Here is a 20,286-nt window from a genome sequence, read left to right as displayed (position 1 = left end):
AAAGGCCATATGACATTTAAAATTTAATTAAAATTGTAACAAATGTACAGAAGTTGAATTAAGTTAATTTTAAAAGGGAAAGGTTGGTCAGTATTCCAGCTGGTATCTTTCTTATTCAAATACTGAGCTGAAGATGCTTTTGGAAGCAAAGTTATCAGATTTCAAGATGACTTTCTATTTAGACTGAAGAAGTCAGTAATGAGTATACTACAGTTTACAAAGCACCTTCCCATAAAATACATGATCTCATCTGAGCTCTCAACAATCCTGTGAGGCAGACACTATAACAGTGGGAGGTAGTACACATATCTGAGGATAAAATACTGGCCCTACCACATAGTAATCGTATAAACTTGGAGTACTGCTTAACTGCTTGGTACCATATGGTTTCTCCATATGAAAAATGGGAATGATGACTGTCCCTACATCATTGCTTTGTGGGAGTAAATTAAATGAAATTATATATATAACCTTTTAATATAGTACCTGGTCCCTGGTGAGTACTCAATAAATGCTATTATTGTTATAACTATTTTACAGGTACAGAAACAGACTAGGTGAGATTAAGTTCAAAGTCATGATTATTAAGTAGCAAAGATGGAAGTAAAACTGTAGACTGAATATATTCCTATTACCCTGTATTACCTATGGATACCTACTTTTACAGTACAGATAAGCACTATTTTAATTTTTTTTCATCTGAAACTGTCATTGGAGTTTGACAAATTCAATGCCATTATTAATATCATTTCCAGTTAAAAAAACACACTTATTTAAGTGGGAATAGAAGTTAAATGCAAGCATTAAAAAGGAATAGTCTCTATGGACAATTAGGTAGAGACTGCAATCTAGGGCTAGAAAAAGTTAATTTTGGCCTTTTTTTTAAATTTTGGCATTTTCAAAAAATGAAAATACAGTATCAGTAGGTAGCTGAAAGACTGTAAGCTCTGTCTGTGAATGCAGGGTATTTGTTTAGTACTTTATCTCAAGACTAGAGAAGAGTAATTAGTAGGTACACAAACATTGGTTTAATGAATGTTTAAATTTTTTTTTTTTTTAGCTGAGCCATCCTGCCACCTGTTGGTAGCTCAGTGGCAGCTCAGCTCGGGCCAGGACTCAAACCACTGTTGCTCAGAGCTCGCACTCTTCAGCGAGCTCTTAACCAACTGAGCCACTCGGTCGGCCCTATGAATGTTTAAATTTAAAAAATCAAGTTTAAACATGTCCTTAAACAGTAGGATTCAGTTTGTCTGACATGCTTTCCTTTCTATTTTTAACTACATGATAACTAAAAAGTCTAGTGTATAGTCAACTACCCATAAAATGGGATTTTTATCAAAGATTCAGAGTAAGAAATAAAAGACTAAATAAGGCCTTGAATAGCTTTATTGAAATCTGTATAAATAAACATGCACATTTCAAATGTAAACCCAAGTGAACTCAAGTGCAGACAAAATTTTAACCTCTGTCATGCAGGAGGTTAGTTTACAATAAAAAAAAAAAAACAAAGAAAGAAAGAAAGAAAAGAAAAAAAGAAAAGAAAAAAAAAGAAAAAAAAGAATAAAACCCAAAGCAGCTTTTAAAATACCAGGATGAAAACCAGCTTTAATATCAAGGTATAAAGCAAAGCCATGATCAACATACCTCATTTATCCTGGTCAAATGCATTTTTTTGAACTTTTAAATGCTAACATAAATAAATAATTTACCAAAATGTGCACTCACAGAGTGAACTTTTATTTACAATACACAATTTATAATCTATTGTATTTGATTAGTTCAAGTGAAGAACATTATACTTTTTGCTTTAATAACAGTGGGACACAAAGCAATTTCTCAGGTAGTCGATATGTAAAATGTGCCCCAGCATTTAGATTTTCTATTAAAGGCAGTATTGTATGCCAATTGACAATACATTCTTTCAACTAGATCAAAGGGAAAAAGCAGCAAATGAAAAATGTTTCAAATGTTCACACATATTTTTGGCATCCTGGATCCTTGAATGTGGCGAACTAAAATAAAATTCAAGGTTTGTATGCTTTATATGCTATACAGGTTCTGAGTCTGGAACATGCAAATGCCAATTGTCTTATAGCAAGTTACCTTCTGAGAAAAGCTGTAAGGCTATGGTGATTCCATCAGGAACACACAAAGAAAGTTAACAGACCTACCTTTAAAGCCAATTGTCCATTAATGATTTAAAGGCCAGTATATAAAAAAAATTTTTTTCTCATCCTAAGCTTGATTATTACTATGGATACAGAATACTATTAAGTCTGTCCTTATATTACAATAATTCGGAGACCTAAAAGTTGCCAAATTACAAAAAAATGGGGTAGAGAAAAACAGACAGCAAAAATTTTAATTTTGGATCAACACCAGATTAAAGATACGCATTTTAAAGGAAGTCAAAAATTTGACCGTCTAAGGAATAGATCCCAATAACAGTAAAAAGTACTTACATTTAAATGACTTTAGATGGAGTATGAAATCTAGAACCTGTTTCCACAGTAGTAAGATGAACAAAATATTCTGGATTTTTAATGATACTACAAAAGGAAATAACTTTTTCAAGACTGTTTCTTGTATCATGATTTGATTTTTTAATAGGCCCACACTGATTACCAGGGATAGTTTGAAAATTTGGTTTTCTAAGAATACTACTGCAGTATTTATGCCACATTTATACTGCAGCTAAATATCATAGTAGTATATATGGCAGCCTAATGCACATGAACTAGATTATCCAAAAACTAAGTTCAGCCATAGTTCTTGCAGTATTATCAGAGCAAAATAAATGACCAACATCCACAAATTTAACATTTGTCATCAATTAACTCACATCCAAAAAATTAAAGAAAACATAATTCATCAAAACAGCAGCAAACTTAAAAGGGATTTATTTGTGATTTCCTATATATATTTAGCTTGTAAATACAAGACTGTAAATGTATTAAGAGACAATTTCTGTTAAAGTTTTCATTGTGTTTCACTTCAAGTACTGCACAAGTTAAAATCTGATAAAGGATTTACATTCGGTTATCTGAAACTCCCCATCTCAGACTTTTGTTTAATGTGGTGGATAACTTCATCATTTCAATAGATACCACCAGCAGGAAAGTCTCTCTTTTATGGCTTCTAGGACTTCCATTAGTTAGTGTGCATACAGTTTTCATTTTCTATATCATTGTCATTATCATTGCTATCTTCATCACTTTCTAATGGGACGCCTGTGGCAGCTGAAGCACCTTTAGTTTCTCGGTCAAGAGGAAAAAAGCCAGTTCCACTGAAAGTGTCTTGCCTCTGGTAGAAGAGCACATATGCTGCTTTGGACTGTTAAAACAAACAAAGAATGTCAAAAAGGTCATGCTTCTCAAAGATCACATTAAATATGAGTTTTTAGCTGGTAACCAATTTTGGTGACAGGGCATAAATCAAATAGAAAAACGACGCATGGTCAAATGGAAATTATTAAAATTGATTAAATATAAGATGGTTTCTGTATAGAAAGGAAGAATGCACGGGAATTAACATTTTTATTCTAAGTTAGTTGGACAGATAAAGAAATGCAACTATATCACAGATTAACCTATAACAGTTACTCTAACATGAAATAGAATTTCATGCCTTCTTTCCTCCAGTCTCTTAGGAAAAGACCAGTTTCTTTCTAATACTAAACACTTTATTCTCTATTTGCTGTAGAGTTCAACTTTTCCTACTGTCATAAGGCTATTGCTCCATCAAACATCTCTGTGTATCTTTAATCAGTCCTTATCTACTGGACTTTGTGGCATAAAAAGTCTTCCTCACAACCATACTGGTACACAGAGTAGTCTAATAGCCATCATTTACTCTCATGCACACTCCATTCAATGTGACCTGCTGCCCCAACCATTTTAATGAAATGGCTTTCACTAGTCAATAACCTCCCACAAATGAATTAAACGAATGCCTTTTTCAGTTCTTTTAGTCAATCTCTCTGTAGAATTTAATGCCTTACTGCTCCTTCTTGCATCCAAACATTTTTGCCTTCTGTGACACCACTTTTCCTTTGATCTTCTATCTCTATGGTTTCTTTGGACTTTTCTGTGGGCTCATTAAATCCTGACCTTAAAAAAAATCATGTACTATCCTTAGCTCATAATGAAGAATGTCACTTTTCTTGATCTGAGTTTCAAATTTAGCTAACTTCTGCCCCATGACCCTCACAAGAGTCTTTCCTTTCAGTAATATTAAATTATCTGCTGTTCCTAAGTGCCATGTTCTGTCATGCCTCCTTACTTCTGTAAGTACTGTTCATCTTGTGTAGAATACTTTGCTTCTGTTGTCTATTTTACTCCAATTTGTAATTGCAGACCCCTGTTAAACATCACTTTCTCTATGCAAACTTCCTTGCAGTGGTCCTGTCCCCTTAAGCTCCAGATCAGTTGAGACAGCTGTCCCCTTACTAGGTAGCCAAGATATTTAATAGTACTTATCACATATAATTGTTAATTTGCTTCTCTGTCATCTTTAGATTGTAAACGTCTTGAAATCAGAGCTATCTGTCTTTTAACCTTGTTTAGAATAGTCTTATATAAAGGAGGTACTCAAATACTTGTTGACTAAATGAAGAATCATTATTTTTAAGATGCAAGGTAAAATCAAATGCATATATTGTATATAAATAAGATATATTATATATTGTTTGTTTATATAAACAGGATATATTATTTATTTATATAAACAATATATACTGTTTATTTGAAAGCGAGATTAGGGCAGTGTTGTCAAAGACTTTGAAGGAGGATGTAGGCTATTTCAGGATGTTTTGTTGACAAATTAGAGGAGAACAGAATTGTAAAGTGAGGGATACGATTTGAAATTAGAAGTCTAAACATAAACTGGAAATGTAGTTAACTTAGGCATACATACATTTAAAAAATATTAGAGTTCAAGTCTCTCTGTGTTCTTTGTTATAGCTATAGGGAGATAAGCAACAGTATCTAATTTATATGTATATACATATAAGTATATACATAGATAAAAATATAAAACATCTATGGAGAAACAATTCAAAATTTCCTATCTGTTCATCCAGTGACAAACTAAAACTATGCCAATAAATGGCCTCATAAGTTTATTAATTAAGTTGAAGGATTTTAAAGTATTCTAAACTAAAACAAAAGCTAGTCTCTGCCCTCAAGGAATATATAATTTAAACTGGAGAATAAAGTAAAGCAGTTAGTCATCCCACATCAAGAAAAAAACCTCTGTACAGGAAATATTACATGAGCAAATACTATATTTCTCACTTTGTAATACTGTAATCAATAAGCAAAATTTATAAAAATGCAAAATATATAGAAAAATAAACATTTATCAAGCAAGCCTTAACTTTCTTCTCAGGATATAGTGTCATCTTTTGATCAATCAATATCTGATAATAAAAATCTGCTCTGATGGGAAGCAAGACAAATGCCAACATCTTGCCTCCAGCTGTGGCTGATACACTGTGGCAAGAGTGTGAAGAGATGCAACTTCCGCACTTTTCTACTATTCAGAAATATCAAACTTCACAAATACACAGGGTTAATTAAAATAAGCTATAACTTTTTTAATCTAATTATATCATTTTGAATTTAAGTATTTAACTGTCATAAAGGATAAGACTTTACTTTTAAAATCATATGCATGGTAAGGCCCTTAAAGGATTTTTTTTTCCATTTTAGCATCTGACTTTAAGTAGTCAATGTCTAGAAACGTCTGAACCTATTTTCCAGAGGAAATTTTTTATTAGAATAATAATTTATTATTTTTCTTAAAAAACTCCAGTTTTCATGTTGAAAACTATCAGAAAAATTTTCACATTGCAATTTCTAGTTCTGTTAGTAGGCAAATTTAGAAGACAAATTTGCAGTTAGGGGCCAATTTCACATTTCTTTAAATGAAAGCACCTCTCTCTTAGCTAACATAATTGCTAGTACATAGATTACAGTGACCCCTTTAAAACAGTGAATTCCTTGATTTTCAGAAAATGAAAGACACACTTACCACAATCTGGTCTTCAGATGCAGTTGAGACACTACTGTCATCAAAATAGTACCATTTTCCATCATCTTTATTTTTTGCAAAAGCAGTATCTAATGGAAAGATATATAATCACTTCTGTAACTGAAACGATCCATGGTTTCCTGGGGGGAACCCTTAATTTTAAAATCATCTGTATGAGGAATACCTATTAAAATTATATGATAATTATCTATATAAAGCCTATCTATTACACATTCAAGTAATTCCACTGATTAAAGGTTTTTAGAATAATTTCCTATAATCTACATGCCTAAGATACTTTTCATATCAGATGAAATTCGTAACTTCATGCCAGGGCCAAACAGAACAGATTTATTATTTTTAATTCACAAAATAACAATACTAATGCTAATAAATGATAATTACCACTTATCATGTACCAGGCACAGTACCATACACTTTACATGCAGTATCTCATAAAGAAGGTACATCATTATTATTCTTGTGATTTTAGAGTTGGGGAAAGTGAGACATCAAAAGAAGTTTAATTTGTCCAACAGCATAGCTGTTAAGTAGCACAGTTAGGATTCAAACCCAGGTCTGTCTCTGACTGCAAAGTTTGAAACTCAGCCATAATTTACATTTTCTGTGACAAGTATTTTTCCAACACTACTATTCCACTCATCTGTAGTGGTTTTTACATCAGAATCATTTTCAGTCTTTAACAAGATTTTCAGTGCATAGCAAGAGGAAGGCAAAAAAGCAATTAATTAATCTACATAATTTTTAAAGATCTGCTTTATCTTTAAGTTAAAAAATACCCCCTTTCCTACCCTATGCTTTGTATAAGCTACCCAATACTGAGAAAACAGTTGCAAAATGTCCCCAAAACAATTCTCTGCTGTTGGAGCTTCTAAAAAGTGGTACTTTATAGGCCACGTTGTCTAAATAATTCTCCCCCTGACAAAACAAATTTATTGTGGGCTGTAAGTTTGTCAATTTGAACTCATGAGCTGCACTCACAAATTAAAAGACACGTTGTTAGCCCAAATAAAAAGACAAAAGAAAGCTAAACTAACATTTGTTAACTCTGAGAAAAACAAGTCAATCCTGGTAAAAGGAACAATAAAGAAAGAAGAGCAACCCAATATAAACATAAATGCAACTAATAATGCAAAACAACTAATAAAACAGAAGAAACAGGTAATACAACTCTTCAGCAGTAGTACTGATAAATTCCTCTAATAAACATAAAAAATAACCAGAGATGGTAATAAATTGAATACAACTGATAAGCTTAAACTATTAGAGAAATATATAACTATGTTTGAATAGCAAAAACCTATGTTTTTCAAGCACACACACACAATTAAGAAACAGACCATGTATTAAGTCACAAGGAAGCTTTATAGACAGTGCCCCTGTTATGAAATAAATTAAAATTAAGAAGAGGAGAGCTTTACAAAAATCATATATTTAGAAAAGCATATAACTGATATTACTACATCTCAAATTTAATGGAATAGAGATAAAGCAGTAATTAGAGGGAAATTTAGAGCTTTTATTATAGCTTTCAACAGAGGAGAAAAAATGGAAAGCAAAAATCACTCAACCCAAAAAGTTGGGAAAAGAGAAACAGCAAACCCAAAGTAACAAGGAGAAAATTATACCAAAGGGAAGTGAAAAAAATCAGAGAAAACATACATGTAACAACAAAAAGAAAAAATTAATAAATTGGAAAGCTAATTCTCTGAGTAGGTTAATAAGACAGATCTCTGAGAAGACCAGTTTTAAAAAAGAGAAAAGAACAAAAAGAGGAAAAAATATAGCATAAGAGTGTTACAAACAACTATTATCAAATAAACTGGAAAACACAGATACATTTTTAGAAAAATAGAAAAAGCCACAATGTGCACATTTTGGAAAAACAAAACTGAATAGACTTCAATAAGCATGACATCAATTAAAAAGTTTAAGGCTGTTAAAGCCCAGATAAGTGAATTTTTATAGGTGAATTCTATTAGACTTTCATGAATAGTTAATTCCTATACATTACCAGCTGCTTCAGGAAACAGAAACAAAGTATCCCATCCTGTTTTACTAGGGTAGATTGTAATCTTGATTTCAAAGTATGAACCATATTAAAAAAAAAAATTACTAGGCCATTTCACTTGTGAATTAAATTGTAACAATCCTAAATAAAATTAGTTAACTAAATCCAACTGAGTATATAAAAAATACTAACAGATAAGTAGGATTTACCAGGAATGCAAAGATGGTTGAATAGAAAAATCTATCAACTGGAGAGTGTAGACTGGTTTAACCATCCTGGAGAGCCATACTTTAAATACTCATGACCCAGCAATCTCACTTCTGGGTATGTAGCTCAAAAATTCTCACAAAGGGGACCATAAATAATGATGTTTATCAGTCTGATGGTGGCAGAAAGTTAAAGGCAATTTGGCTGTCCACTATGAAGTAAGTAGAGATAAAATATGGTAGCTGTTAAGTCATGAGTGTTTGGAAACGATGGCCTATATGGATATGTCTTAAGTGTTAAGAGAGAAACATAAGATTTATAGTACAGTACCAATTATGTAACTTAAAAATGATGTAGGATGTATAACAACACATACACATTAGAAAGGGAAGGGGAAGGAGAATGGGGAAGGACAGGAGCCAGGAACGGACACGTAATCTTCCTATGCTCTGAAATGAGGAATATGAAAAACTCAATCCTCTAACTCTGGATGTCAAAAAAAGGTTCAAAAGCAGATTCATTCATTAATCAATATTTTTTGAACTATTACTACATGTAAGACACATCTCACATTTTCCTTTTAAGAAGTCATAAATATCTTAAGGAAAATAGTATTGAGTTATCAAACATGGTTTTAGTAAAAGGTAAACTGTCAACTTACAGTGTCCCCCTCCCATCCCTCCATAGTGGTTGGAAACAGCAATCAAATTGTAGCGGCAAGGACCTGCATTGGGATTAATTAGGAACTCCGACATATCCAAGTCACTGTTTTAAAAAGAGATCAAGTTAGTTTTACGTTTTCCCTAAATGCAATGAATTCTATTCCATTCTGTCAGTGTTGTTTGACATATATATATATATATATATATATATATATATATATATATATATATCTCACTAATACAATTACTAATAGCCAAATAACTTTAAAAACAAATCATGTAGGGCCGGCCGAGTGGTGTGTTGTTTAAGAGCTGGCTTGGGATGCCAGAGGGCCCGGCCCTGGTTCGGATCCCACATATGAGGGCCAGTGATACTGCCCTCTACGGCTAAGATGCTGAATGGCAGCTCGACCTGGAGCTGGGCTACCGTGAGTTGCCGGCGATGGCACAGGCTGCAGCCCATGCTGCAGTGGGTTGCCATGGGCTACCGTGTGTAGCCAGCAGCCAGCGTGAGCAGCCAGCAGCCGCCGTGAGTCGTCCTCCACAACTAGACTGAAGAACAAAAGGACAGCAACTTGTCTGTTCCCCTTCTCCCAATTCCCCAGTGCTGTTCCCATCCCCGAATTCCCCAATAAAAATCTTTAAAAAAACAAAACACAAATCATGTATATATCCTCGAGATTTGAATGTTTTGGCAAAAATTTTCTTATGGGTTGAGATTTTAAAAATTCTCCACTGATTGCTGTTATTCAGATTAATGTTTTTATGTTAACACATTTGACTCTCAGTACTAGGAAAAATAGTCATCCCTATCATCTTAGTCCTTTTAATCTCTTATATTCTAAAAGTTATTTTTAGGATGATTCATTTATAGAAGAATAAAGGAATAGTGAAAAAAAAATTTTCCTAGAAATTTTATAATAATTTAAATATTTCTAAGCCCCAATATTTATTCCACATTTTCTTGGTTTTGATAATCTATATATCCCAAATGGGTAACATTCTTTGAAATGAAACCAGTTGTTTATAATGTCATGCACAAAAACGGAACATGACCATCTTGCAGCTTATCATTATTTCTGGTTATTCTTGCTATACTTGCCTTATTAAAAAGCAACAATGATTCTAAACTTCTAATACATCTCTAATAGGTTCTAGCTTATCATTATTTCTGGTTCTTCTTGTACTTAACATTGTTCAAATGCTATATATTCTTTAAAACTTTGATGGCTTACAATTTTATTAAAGAGCAAATTACCATTTTTTTGGTCTCATAATTATAAAACATTTTCAATTTTCAACTTTTAAACACCAATTAGAATAAGCACTCCAAAGAATGTTTTCAATATTACATCATTTACTCCTTCCAGTCACCTCTGCATATATATCTGCCTTCAGCATTTGTCTACTTATTAACTATTCAAAGTAAATTTGGTGCACAAATATCATGAAATATAAAAGAACATTATTCAATGTTCTTTTAGCAAAATAGGAGAGAATCAAGTTCTTGTTGCAAAATATTGTGATAAAGTCCTTCCTGGGTTACATGAATGAGAATATAATATTCCTTGTTTGTCCTTTTGAATTCTCAATTATGCTTAGTGAAAGCTGTGGAAAAAAAACAAAACACTAAAAAAATGCTGTCTCCAGACTGCTTTATGCCTTTTTACGAATATGATGTCATGTTCTGGACAATGCAATAAGAAAACTGAAGGATGACATAACAATAGGGATGATCACACTACTGTGTTATCCTTCTAAGCAATTCCATTATTCCATTTTTATATATTTCTTAAGTCTTTTTAAAAAGCATATTTAGGAATAACTGATGATTAATGATGAAGTAAGTCCTAGGAAAAACAAAATCACTAAGGTCCCACAGTATCTTAGATTTATAAACAGGGCTAATGAGTTTTAAGTAATACAGAATGAGTTTTATTCTATTTTTTAAAAAGAGTATCTTTCTCTTTGTTCTTTGAACAAATCTCTAAGTAGGAAGAAAAATTGTTGGTGATCCTTACAAATTGTTAGAACTACTCAAAAATACATTCAAAAACTGAAACTGGGCCCAATGATACCCAATGTTTAAAAAAAGTTAGTTTTCCAATGTTTATGAAGTATAATAAAAACTTACTTGATAGGAAAATCAACTAAGGTATCCAATTTGTCTCTCATGTAACGACTGTAAGAAAATCTCTTGAGATGTACCACAAGTACTGGAGGCAGAGACCATAAATCCAATTTCTTTGTGGCTTGCTGATGTTCTTTACAATTTGGACAATACCTAAGAATAAAGAGAAACATTTAAAGCTTCATAGATGTAATTAAAACAATATATATTTAACAAGTTTGAAAAGTTCTACATTTATCCAGTGAGTAGTTAGTTATTGTATGCCTAATATGTACAGACTGACAGGGACTTCTATTATTCTTATTTTCAACACATTTTCCAAATAGATTTAACTATTATAAATTAATATGTAAATAAATATTCAAAGAAATGATGAGGGCTAGATTATTTACATTACAGTATGCTAAAAAGACAAGGATGTACCACAAAACTGTGCTAAAATATAGGTATTAGAAAATCTCAAAATTTCTGGGCTCTGATGGAATTAATAACACCATAAAATATATCACTGCAATTTTCCTAAAAGTTTCTCTCAAAATGGCTGCACAGCTAAAAATTCTTAAGAAAAAGTAACTAAAATTAATTATTCATAGTAAAATGGCTATTATGGAAAATACAGTAATGAGATTAAAGCTTAACATAATACTTTTAAAAACACTCACATGCCTCTTAATAGACTATTATCATATAAAGAAGTGTTTATTTAAAATATCAAAAGGAATTTAGTTATTACTTTTTAACTTAATGAATATACCTCAGTATAAATCCTTTTAAAAAAAAATTAGAAACAATTATTTAACTTTGTTTCTTACCAGGGATCTTCAGCACCTAGCTTTTCTTTTGTTGTAAAAAGTTCAATGCAATCTTTTAATTTCACAAAAGGTTTTTTAGGAGGTTTATATTCCACACTTTCATGTTTTTCAAAATCCTAAAGAGAAGTATTTCTTGAGTTAAGAGAACAAATGAAACAAAACTCATTTTAGTGATACCATCTTACTATGAATAGTAATGAAAAACTCCTAAACTTTCTCAAAAGAACCATAAAGCTTATTTCAGCCGACACTTATACCATACTTCTAAATAACTCCTGTATACACACCTATAAACGACTAAAAAGTGGAAACAGAAAGCATGTTCAAAACCAACAAGCCTTTTTCTAGTACATAACCAATTTCTACCAGCAAAATAAATACATTTGGTAGAAGCAAAAGAGTGTTAACAAAACAGTGTGATCAATGTGGAAAAGATAAGGAAGGAATGAGCGATTACTTACCTCAGCAGCATTTTCATCGAAATATCTTTTTTTCAAATCAGGATCCCAATCCAAAGCAAGAAAAGATCTTTCTAAGGTGGGAAACATAGTTTTTCTTTAAAATTTAATATGCCACAATGTTAAAACTAATGTATTTTAATGTTAAGCTACATACCAGAATAAACATAGCAATCTTTTCTTTTACTAGGTGAACAGGGCAAACTGCTGTTTCCAAGCCATTAAAATATTTTAGGAGTAAAAACACAAATCAAAACAAAAAACGCTTAAGCATAAATTCAACTTCCATTTAATAAACACTAACACGTGTTTTAAATATACACACTTGGAAATTAAGGCTTTTCATTTAAGATTTTTAGATAGTTAAGTAAATGTTATTTTTCATGTGTTGAATTTTGTGGTTTTCACCTAAAAAAATAACATGCTTTGCTCAAGTTTAGTGTTCAGGCCATTTTTCACAAATACTTACCATCTAGCCTAAGCTGCCTATCATCAAATCTTATATGCCTGGTATCATCTTTGATGTAGTTGATATCAGTATTGCCTAAGTTGTTGAACTGGAATGTAAACAATCGTTTTTTGTGTCCCGTGAGTTGTCCTTTGCAAGTTTCCTCAGTACATAATCCATTTTCAGAATCATTATCTCCTCCAACTGAATCTTCAGACTGACTGTTTTCATTCTCAGAGGGAAGTTCTTGATCCTGGCTGGATTCATCATCTGGCTCATCTGTTTCCATTTCACCTAATTTTAGAAATTAGAAGTCTTTAAATACACTCAGCGCTACATTTATAGATTATTAATACTAACATTATTTTTCCCAGGCTTGCAGATATTTTTCAGTTCCTTAATCCCCATCCTTTCAGCTTTTCTCTGAGGCAATAATCCATGTGAACAGTTTTTACAATAGGGAAGTCTTACTTGGTGAGCCTTCTTCATGTATGCCATTTGGGCCATTCCCATTAATATTTTGGTCCTTACAGCAGTGTAAGGATCCTTCAGAGTCTTCTGTTTCAGTAGATATTTTGACATATCGGCTTAAAAAAAATCAGAAATCAAACAAGTTCAGTTCTACAAAGGTAAGAACTTAAAGTTTTCCATTTTTTCAATAAAACAAAACTTTTTAATGTAATAACAGTGGTCATTTAGCAGATTCAAGAATAAATTCAGAGAGGTGGCTGGTTAACTCAGTTGGTTAGAGCGCAGTGCTCACAACACCAAGTTTGCCAGTTCCACATGGGCCGCTGAGCTGCACCCTCCACAACTAGATTGACAACTACTCAACTTGGAGCTGATGAGTCCTCGAAAAACACTGTTCTCCCAAAAACAAAATCTTTAAAAAAATAAAAGAATAGGATCGGCTGAGTGGCTCAGCTGGTTAAGGGCTCGCTCAAGAGTGTGAGCTCTGAGCAACAGGGTCAGTGGTTTGATTCCCGGCCTGAGCTGAGCTGATGCTGAGCTACCAACAGGTGGCAGGATGGCTCAGCTTAAAAAAATAATAAATAAATAAATGAATGAATAAATTCAGACTCAAGATACAGTTCCATAAGTGCAAATGACTAATCATTTATGTTATGGTTGTCTTTATAAAAAAGAAGTTATTTTGTTCTTCTTGGGTTTTAAGATCTTTCTTTTATATATAAGTTAAAAGTTTGTAGAAAATAATTTTTAGACTTAAAAAAGTTATTATATAAAAGTCCTCATTTAGATGATATATAAGTTTTTTAAAGGCTAAGATCATTTATAGTTGTATAATGTGATCTTTATGTATAGATTATGGGACTACAATGATTAAAAAAGGTAGGTAAGAAGACTACTAAATATGTCAACTTAAAGGATAAAAAAAGGGATCAAATGTCATTCTTGATTACATTATAATTCAAATTAAGATTTTAGGAAGACAAAAAGGGGTTGCCTTACAATAATATCAACCATGAAAGTTTATCCTTTTAAACAAAATCTATTTATTAGTTTGCATTCTTGAACTAGCAGTGTATATAAAGAAATGAAACATCTGACATTTGTTATGATTTCAGAGTGCAAACATGCTCAATTTTTATTTCCTTCCAACTGTTAACTTTTGGTGTAAAACAGCTAAAAGAATTCATGCTTCCTGGGTTTGAAATAACCTCAGTCTCTTTTACATGATCAAGAAATTGGATTAGACTATAATTTGATTTTTTAAAATTGTTACCTGTCTAAACAAAGTTGAAATAATACAGACTCATCTAATTATATTATGACAGTGCCTTGGACGTTAACTTTCATTAGCTATTTTATATTATTTTGTTAATGTAGAATTATCTGGCACTTACCACATTCTCAAAAGCAGGAGATTATAGAGTTTATCTTCGGTATTGTTTCGTGGTACAGCCATAAGAAAAGGCTGACCAAAAAGTGAAGAACCAGTATGGTGGGTGTAACTTGAGTGTCTAAATTTTTCTCTTAGGCAAACAGGAATAATCACATGCTCCGTATCTTCTGTCCTATTGATGTTAATTTCAAACCTACAACAACAAAACTGACCATAAATTCTAAAAACTTTTATGTTATTGCTTTTAAATTTTTTTCTCAAGTAATATTTTAAACAATGAATTTTATACTTACACATAAATATCATCCCGTTCCATAATACTACTGAGGTTTTCATCCACTGCAAATATTCTGTGAAATCTATGATTGTATATATCAGTAACTATCATCTAAAAGAAAATAAATGTCTATTAAGCTGGTTTTACAGCACTGCAAAGCTAAACTCCCATTTGTATACTTCAAACCCAGAAACACCTTACCTTATCTGCAGGTACTCCTGATAAAGCAGACAGTGCTGTACAAAGATCAAGTATGTTTCCAATTTTGGGGACAACCACTTTGTACTAAAAAGCAAAAAAATTGTAATGAATGTATTACTTTGCAACAAGTATTCAGTAGATGAAAGCAGCCTCATGATTGCTTCCTCACATTTACTTGGCATTTGCCTCCGAGTGCGGCGAATCTTACCATTATCCCGGGTGACAATGTCCATAGGGATGGTTAATCTGCACCTACTGTCCCTTGGCTCAGCAATTCAAAGACCTACACTTGCATTCAACTGTAGCTAACTTCATGGACCTCGTCATAACCTGATCCACCTCCGATATCTTAATAGGCTACTGTCTAACCACTACTCACTTTTCCTGGAAGCTCATTATTTTCTATTCTTGACTTGCATTGAGATCTCTAGTCCTTTTAATTCTGATTCAACCCCCCCCAACCCCCACCCCATCTACCAGGTTCCTGTCTCATGCTCTTCCATGCAGACCCCACATGATCATCACTTCAACTATTTCATTGCAAAACTTTTCATTGTTATTCAGTTTTATTCTTGTTACACTTTCTTAGAGCTGTTCAGAAATGCTGGAGAAAACTGCCTAACTTGAAAGATTGGTGCACTACAAATTCACAGTGCTCAATCTCAACTGATCCTTCAACACTAGCCAGAAATTCTCCCATGTATCCTTTATTTGCTTATTTTCTATTTCTCTCAATAATTTAAAAATCTTCACCATTCCTTAGACTTCATATTTTACCACTTCTCCCTTCACTATCAGCAGAATACCTATTTCAACCAAGAAAATTAGAGGCTAGGAAAGCAAAATCTCCAGCTTCTTGTCCCTCTACAAACTTGAGTCTAAAAGGTCTCTCTCTGTCTCTTACAACACATGCAAAGAGAATCAGGGGTCATTCCTCCCATTCAAGGCTAACCCTAGCATCTATGCTCTTCCGCTTCCTCTGGAACCTAAACCCAGCAATTATCCTTTATTTCATTTTACCTTGACTCATACATAAACACTGGAATATATACAAGTTTCTCAAAAAACAAGAGTCTTATTTCTTTTCCTCTAATAATTCCCCTCCAATCTCCCTTTCTGGTCTGCTTTAAAAGTAATGTCTTCAATGACTACCGTAACTTCCTCACCTCCCATTCAATTATGGATCCACTCTTGGCTTTTGTCTTCACCTCTATTTAATCTGTTACAAGGCTGTCAATACTATCACACAACCAGGTCTCATCAGTTCTGTTATTGACCTTTCTATAGCATGACTGCTGACCACTCCCTCCTTTAAAATGTTCCTTCCCCTACAATATTACTACTTCTTATTCTTTTCTATTGTCCTGGTCACACCTTCTTCTGAGGCTCTTCTCTCATGTCCCTTAGAGTTTTATCCTTAGTTATCTTCTTGATTTGTATGCTCTCCTCAGACTAGGTGACAACATATCCTGGTTTGCTTTAGCCAGTCCTGGATTAGCCTGCTGTCCTGGTATAATTATTAGTAACAGCGCCTTTTATTTTTAAAAGTTTAGGTGATAGATGATAAATTACAGGGTCACACTAACAGTAAATAATCTCATCTTTCTAAGACATTCGTTACCACCCATCAGAGCTCACCACCCAATTTATCTCTCAATCACAGACCTTTCATTTCTAGTCCAGATACATAAACTCAATGCCTATTGGTATCTCTACCTAAATTTTCCTTATGCATCTCAACATGTTCAATACTAACTACAGATTTAGGTCATATTAGGTCAACATATCCAATATTAATACTTAAGTTCCTTCTTAAACCTTTCTTCTTTCATATCCCATTAAAACAAATAGTACCACTGTCTCTTCAGTTTTCCAATCCAATAAACTTGGCATCATTTTTGAATACTCTTAAACATTTTCATTCCCATATTAAACTGGTTCTTCTATCTGACTGCCATCCTGACACTAATCTTAATTTTAATAGGTCAACCCCTTGTCATTTGTCATCTGATCATTGCAAAAGCCTCCTAGCTGGTCTTAGTACAGCTGACCTAACCCTTTCTGATCTAATCTTTGCCAGGTCAGTCTTCTTTCTCAAGTACACATCTGGCCATGTAACCTCTTTACTGAATACTCCTTCATGGCTCCCCTAGTCTTCAGGATAAAGTCTAAACTTCCTATCATCAAGGTTTTTTGCTAACTGCATTATCTACCTGCAGTTTCTAAATGTGGGCTGTGTCCTCTTTTGCCTTCAGCCTTTTGTACATGCCTCTTTCCTGGTCTATAATGCTTGTATTTCTAGCTTGCATGTGCTTAAAACTTAATCATCCTTCAGGATTCAACACAGGAGTCATCACCAGTTTGGGTAGGCTACTCCTTTTGTATACTCATACAGCACCTGTCACAGCACTTTTAACACTGTATATAAGCTTCTTGAGAACAAGGACTAGGAACATCTTTGTATTTCCAGCACCTTATACAGTATGAGATTCTAATACATAATACATGTTCAATATAATTACTAATAAACTTCTATGACCTAAATCAACTTTGGTGTTGGAAAAACTCAAGTAGGCTAAATCAGCTAATCTCCCTTTCCTCCCCAGCTGGTTAAAAAATAGTGTTGACTGGGCTACAATTTTGTATTTGCATTGTTACTGCCTCCAAATGGGGAGGGGTGGTGGAGAGGACAAAAAACAACCCAGTTCCTCTGTGCTGACCATGGCTCTAGCCACCACAAGTTTATATTTTTGGTCACCAAGTGAGAAAAGAGGTATATTAATGAAATTCCCATTGCTGAAAATATAATTAAAAACCCATATTATGGAAGAACATTCAACACATATCTTATAGCTAATGTGTAACCTGCACATAATCTATATAATACAGATTATATTACTGGCATGGGAAGGTACTGTCATTAACAAAGGTACTGTAGAGAAAAAGTACCCACATTTTTTTGTTGTTGTAAAAAATTTTTATGCATTGTTTTATACTTCGCTCTTATTCTATTATACTCATTGGGATATATTTGTAAGGTTACAAACTACAGAAGTAAGGGTGTACTATATATAGCATTGTTACAGTTTCTCTCTATTGAAAAACATGTTAACAATTTTACAAAAGCAGGTCTTTACTGGCTCTGCTCATGGATGAGGGCAAATACCATGTTTCTCTTGCTCGCTATACTATTCTCAGCTCTGCTGGATAAAACACTGACATGAAGGCACCAAGTTAAATGAGTTCATGAAGGAAGCATAAAGTAGCAGAACAAGAAATGGGTGAAATTTGCATAACTGAGTACATAATCAGTCTCTACTAAACTTTAACTTTTAATAAAAAGACTATACTTTTATGAACACTTCATATACTGTACCCTTGTTGATAATAAACCCAAACACTTCCACTAAATGAATGGTTAAGATCATAATTTTGTTCAAAGCAAGGCTTTCAGATAGAGCTCATGAATACTACTATGGGCTGAATTGTGTCCCTTCAAAATCCCTGTGGTGAAGCCCTAACCACTGGTGTGATGGTATCTGAATATGAGGCCTTTGGGAGGTTTAGATGAGGGCATGAAAGGTGGGGCCCTCATGATGGGATTAATGCCTTATAAGAAGAGACACCAGACAGTTCACACACATGTGTGCTCTCTCTCCCTGCCATGTGAGGACACAGGGAGGAGGAGGCTGTTTGTAAGCCAGGAAGAGAGCCTGCACTAGAAAACAACCATGCACTCTTATCCTAGACTTCCAGCCTTCAGAACTGTGAGAATAAATTTCTGTTGTTTAAACCACTTAGTCTATTGTATTTTGTTATGGCAACCTGAGTACGAATGAAACTATTATGCTCTAACAAACTGTACTATCTGGCTAGAACCCTAAGCTAAGAATCTTTAGTAAACATTCTTCTAAAGTAGGAACCATGTCTGCTTTGTTTAACCAAACAGAGCTTTACATCCAGTACATGCCCGATACATATTTGAATGAGTAAAATTTTTGAACAGTACTTCTGTAGTAGTACCTACAATCATGAGGGTTAGAAATACAAAGATTGAAAGTTCATATCTTCAAAGAACTTGTGGTCTACAAGAAAAAAGATCAAAGTAAACCACAGGTCATAATGATATTTGGTAAGTGCTATAATAAATAGAATTTAGGGGAACAGAATGTAGAAGAGAAGGAACTACTTTTATTAGGGTGGGTCAAGTGTCAGAAATAGATTGATTACTAAAGGATGAAAATACAGTGTTTTTGCTCCACAAAACGTAAAATAATCCAATTATAACACTAGGCACTGGAATCAGGCAGACAACTGATATTAAGGCCTAGCATAGGTCTCTTGAATAGAATAAGCACTATTTGATACTCTAAATGATTAAAATATTTGAAAATTATTGAAGCACATATTTTTAGTCTAACTATATTTCTATTTCTCTTTGAAGTTCTTAAGATGCCTAAAAATTACACAAATTTAAATTTATCACTATCTTATATCAGGAATCAAAATGTATTGTAGGTACTAGTTTTACTTCCAACAGCCACTAGGAAGAAAATTATAATTAACATTAAAGAAAGTTCATGTTGGAAAATAAAGAAAATTATATTATGTTACTAATCTTTGTAAGCTAATGTTTACCCTAACATTAGAAAACCAAACAACCTCTCATTTTTCTTTGGTGAGAAAAAAACCTTTGAGAATTTTATTTTTACATGACAAATAATATACTTTGCACATCCCTCACCCTTTCAAGTTTCTAAAAAGTTGTACTAATTTCCAAAGTATTTAGCTTATAAAATCTCTTACACAAATAAACCTATTATTGGATTGTGCTTGAGGTATAAGGACTCAATATTAATTTTTTATAAAATAGCAAATGCAAAAAAAATAATCATGACTTACCTGCATAGGTTTGGTAAGTGGGTCCATTCTAACTAAATAAACTTCCAAGGTCCGTTCTTTTTTCATGGGCAATGGAAGTGTCAAGTAACAAAAAGGATCAAATGTTACTGAAATCTTAGCACATTCAGGGCAAACTAATGTTGATTTGAACAGGCCATGAAATATATCTACTATGATAGAATCATTTCTTTTTAAATGGTTTTCCCAGGCTTCTTCGGCAACTACCTATAAGGAAAACAGACACATATTACACAGAGAT

At 33.1% G+C, this 20,286-nt stretch overlaps 1 protein-coding gene across 4 annotated transcripts in view; it reads right to left on the bottom strand.

Moving 5' to 3' along the window:
- Positions 1-1,368: 1,368 nt before the first annotated feature.
- Positions 1,369-20,286, bottom strand: part of USP15 (ubiquitin specific peptidase 15) — a 129,176-nt gene continuing 110,258 nt past the window's right edge. For all 4 annotated transcript variants that reach the window (XM_019654745.1, XM_019654746.1, XM_019654748.1 and 1 more), the window contains 12 exons: positions 20,028-20,252; positions 15,126-15,209; positions 14,941-15,035; positions 14,649-14,840; positions 13,255-13,370; positions 12,805-13,077; positions 12,339-12,409; positions 11,878-11,993; positions 11,069-11,218; positions 8,934-9,037; positions 6,034-6,122; positions 1,369-3,333 (listed from right to left, as the gene is read on the bottom strand). In XM_019654745.1, the coding sequence (XP_019510290.1) occupies positions 3,151-3,333; positions 6,034-6,122; positions 8,934-9,037; positions 11,069-11,218; positions 11,878-11,993; positions 12,339-12,409; positions 12,805-13,077; positions 13,255-13,370; positions 14,649-14,840; positions 14,941-15,035; positions 15,126-15,209; positions 20,028-20,252 (1,698 nt within the window). In that variant the 3' untranslated portion in view covers positions 1,369-3,150. The remainder of the gene's footprint in view (positions 3,334-6,033; positions 6,123-8,933; positions 9,038-11,068; positions 11,219-11,877; positions 11,994-12,338; positions 12,410-12,804; positions 13,078-13,254; positions 13,371-14,648; positions 14,841-14,940; positions 15,036-15,125; positions 15,210-20,027; positions 20,253-20,286) is intronic.

This window comes from Hipposideros armiger, unplaced genomic scaffold (assembly GCF_001890085.2).
Source record: "Hipposideros armiger isolate ML-2016 unplaced genomic scaffold, ASM189008v1 scaffold_229, whole genome shotgun sequence".
NCBI lineage: Eukaryota > Metazoa > Chordata > Mammalia > Chiroptera > Hipposideridae > Hipposideros > Hipposideros armiger.
Note: the sequence above shows the minus strand (reverse complement) of the source record. Positions and strands in the feature narration are given on the sequence as shown.